This window comes from Otolemur garnettii, unplaced genomic scaffold, assembly GCF_000181295.1.
Source record: "Otolemur garnettii isolate 467f Iridium unplaced genomic scaffold, OtoGar3 scaffold00277, whole genome shotgun sequence".
Taxonomy (NCBI): Eukaryota; Metazoa; Chordata; class Mammalia; order Primates; family Galagidae; genus Otolemur; species Otolemur garnettii.
In genome coordinates this window covers 426,366-430,210 of record NW_003852672.1, presented here as the reverse complement: position 1 = coordinate 430,210, position 3,845 = coordinate 426,366, and the positions used below count along the sequence as shown (strand labels likewise).

At 41.8% G+C, this 3,845-nt stretch overlaps 1 protein-coding gene across 1 annotated transcript in view; it reads left to right on the top strand.

Annotated features, from left to right (window-relative positions):
- Positions 1-3,845, top strand: part of BLM (Bloom syndrome RecQ like helicase) — a 67,633-nt gene that overhangs the window by 9,286 nt on the left and 54,502 nt on the right. The window contains exon 5 of the mRNA XM_023508810.1: positions 516-629. Coding sequence (XP_023364578.1) covers positions 516-629 — 114 coding nt within the window. The remainder of the gene's footprint in view (positions 1-515; positions 630-3,845) is intronic.

Below are 3,845 nucleotides of genomic sequence, written 5' to 3'. Positions count from 1 at the left end.
GTTGTTTGGCGGGCCGGGCTGGGGAATCGAACTTAGGTGGATGTGGCTGGCGCCTTAGCCACTTGAGCCACAGGCACCGAGCCCAAAAAATGTTTACACATTTTTTTTTTAATAGACTTTATTTTTATTTATTTATTTATTTTTGCAGTTTTTTGCCGGGTCTGGGTTTGAACCTGCCACCTCCGGCGTATGGGACTGGTGCCCTACCCTTTTGAGCCACAGGCACCACCCAAAATGTTTACACATTTTAAGAGAGGAAAAATACTATTAAAATCGTAATACTCAATATGTGCCAATAACAAAAGATCACACAAGTCACATTTAAGCACCTCTTATAATTGTAGATGTCATATGGGACTTAAAACTTAGAATTTTAATATAATGTATTTCTTTCTTAAAATGTATAGACATTTCCTTTGATACATTTTATATGAGACTTAAAACATTTATGAAACCAAAGGACAGATGTCAGATTAATGTATAAAATTTAAATTATTTGCTACTTTCATACTTAGATTCCAGCTACGTATCTGACAGGTGATAAGACTGACTCAGAAGCTACAAGTATTTATCTCCAATTATCGAAGAAAGACCCAATTATAAAACTTCTATATGTGACTCCAGAGAAGGTTTGTATTTAAATCATCATTTTAAAATATGATATTAAACTTTTTCTGATCCTGTGTTGGACCTCATCCTGTTCTGCTCTGAAGTCCAAAGACGGCTAATACTCTTTTTTGTTGCCTTTGTTTGCTGGCTCCACTGTCTGACACATTTCCTCACTTAGCGTGGACTCCAGCCAACAGATAATGCAGGTTGTACTCTTTCAGTTTCTCAGCAAGCTGAGTGTTTTGATTTGAAAAGGTGTGTTGTATTTGTGCAGTTGTGCTTTTAGGAAAATGGCTGGGAGAAGGTGTATAATTGATGACGATACTGCAGCATGGATTTTTGAGGCTGTCAGAATTTAGTGATGAAAGTGAGCATGACATTCTTCCTGTGTGCAGTGACATTAGTACCAGTGAATCTGAAGCTAGTGATGGAGAAGAAAGTGACAAGAATATGCAAACTGTAACAAGTAGGTGGAAGGTTTCATGATGGTGATGAGAATCTTATAAAATTCCCATGCTGTGTCACACAGCAGGGATTCACCCTTCCTCAGAGTGCTCGGCCAAAAACTAAACTTGAATATTTCTGGCTCTTTTTCTCAGATGATTTTATTGGTGAAATTGTGACCATATCAAATATGTATGCAGCAGGAAAAATATAGAAAGTGACTCCACTAACAAAATTCTTAATATGACACTTGTGGAAGGATGTTTCATTAGAAGAAATGAAGGCATTCTTCGGTGTAATACTGATCATGGCTCTAAATTTGAAAGTGCAGTTAGTTGACTATTTTACTGAAGATTGGCTAGACAGAGCTCCATTCTTCAAGGATGTTTTCTCTCACAGGAGTTTTTCCCAAATATTTTAGATGCTGGATTTAGTTCCTCCTGTAACTGCTCAAGGGAGTGTATGTACCCGAGGGAGCAAGATGAAGAGTGTGAGTGTACTGACCATAAATTCAAAGAACTTTATGTACTGAGAAGAAATGTGACTATAGATGAGAGCACAGTAGGTTTCAAAGGAAGGATTCAATTCAAGTGCTACAATCTGTAGAAGCCTACAAGTGGGGCCTACAAATTTGTTGCCTCTGTGATTCTGAAAATGGTTTTGTGTTTTCTCACTTGCCCTATCATGACAGAAAGTCTTATTCGTCCTGATTTGCCATTTACATCTTGAATAGTGATTCATTTGGCACAAGTTTTGCAAACACATACGAGTGGTTCAGGCTTTCTCACCCTCAATATGCTTGGGAATTTTATAAAATGAAAAAATATGTAGGCTCAGCGCTGTGGCTCAAGCGGCTAAGGCGCCAGCCACATATACCTAAGGTGGTGGGTTTGAATCCAGCCTGGCCCGCCAAACAACAATGATGGCTGTAACCAAAAAAAATAGCCAGGCGTTGTGGCAGGCACCTGTGGTCCCAGCTACATGGGAGGCTAAGGCAGGATACTCGCTTGAGCCCAGGAGTTGGAGGTTGCTGTGAGCTGTGATGCTACGGCACTCTACCCATGGGGACAGCTTGAGGCTCTGTCTCCAAAAAAAAAAAAGAAGAAATATATAACAGCAATAGTTACGGCTTCTAGGAAGGATTTTTCAAGTGATCTTAAAAAGAAGAAACTTGGCTCGGCACCTGTGGCTCAAGTGGCTAAGGCGCCAGCCACATATACCTAAGGTGGTGGGTTTGAATCCAGCCTTGGCCCACCAGACAACAGTGATGGCTGCAACCAAAAAATAGGCGGGCATTGTGGCAGGCACCTGTGGTCCCAATACTTGGGAGGCTAAGGCAGGAGACTCGCTTGAGCCCAGGAGTTGAAGGTTGCTGTGAGCTGTGATGCCACGGCACTCTACTCAGGGGGACAGCTTGAGGCTCTGTCTCAAAAAAAAAAGAAGAAGAAACTTGAGAAGTATGAGTTACGTGGCTGTCAGTGTGATATGAAAATCATGTGCTTCTCATTCTCATTCAATGATAAGAGGTTAATGACAATGCTGAGTACTTTCTTTGGCTCACAAACACAGTTGATCACTGGTTATATAGGAAGAAACTGCCTGTTAAATTTGAAAAAGTGACAGTTGGGCGGCGCCTGTGGCTCAAGGAGTAGGGCACCAGCCCCATATACCAGGGATGGTGTGTTTAAGCCCCGCCCCAGCCAAAACTGAAAAAAAAAAAGTGACAGTTATTTTAGGATACACAAAGTTTATGCAAAGAGTGGACAGGCTGAACCCTACCATGGATGTTACAGATTTACAAGGAGGTCCTACAGATGGTAGAAAAAATTATTCTTCTGGCTGATGGAAGTTGAAGTTGTTAACAGCTACATCGTTACTAATTAGATAAGGAGGAGAGTGGAGAAAAAGTGCAGACACACCTTTCTTGGCTTGTGAGCACTGTGAGGAACAGAAATTCAAGGGGAAGACCATCATCTTCTGACACTGACGAAAGGCTAAACAGGAAGATGCATTCTATAATGCAAAATGGAAAAAAATATCAAAGGATTGCATGGTTTGTGGCAGAAAAAAAGAGAGGTGGAAGGAGAGAAACCATTTTCTACTGTGAGATATGCGAGAGTAAGCCTGGACTTCATCCTAGAGATGGCTTCAAGAAGTGTCACAATCAGGGGCAGCACCTGTGGCTGAAAGGAGTAGGGCTCTGGTCCCATATGCTGGAGGTGGCGGGTTCAAACCCAGCCATGGCCAAAAACCACCAAAAAAAAAAAAGTGTCACAACCAGGATTGGCGCCTGTAGCTCACTGGCTAGAGCACCACCCGCACCAGAGCTGGCAGTTCAAATCCAGCCTGAGCCTGCCACACAACACTGACAACTGCAACAACAACAACAAAAATAGCCAGGTATTATGGCAGATGCCTGTAGTCCCAGCTACTTGGGAGGCTGAGGTGAAAGAGTCGCTTGAGCCCAAGAGTTTGAGGTTGCTTATGAGCTGTGACACCATAGCACTCTACTAAAGGCAACAAAGTGAGACTTTGTCTCAAAAAAAATAAAGTGTCACAATCAAAAAATTATAAATAAAACCACTTTATTTTATGTAACCTAAAATAGATAATAAAATCATAAGGTGAATTCACATTTATGTTTCTCTCTCTCTCTCTCTCTCTTTTTTTTTTAAGAGACAGAGTCTCACTTTGTCGCCCTCGGTAGAGTGCTGTGGTGTCACAGCTCACAGCAACCTCCAGCTCTTGGGCTTAGGTGATTCTTTTGCCTCAGCCTCCCAAGTAGCTGGGAC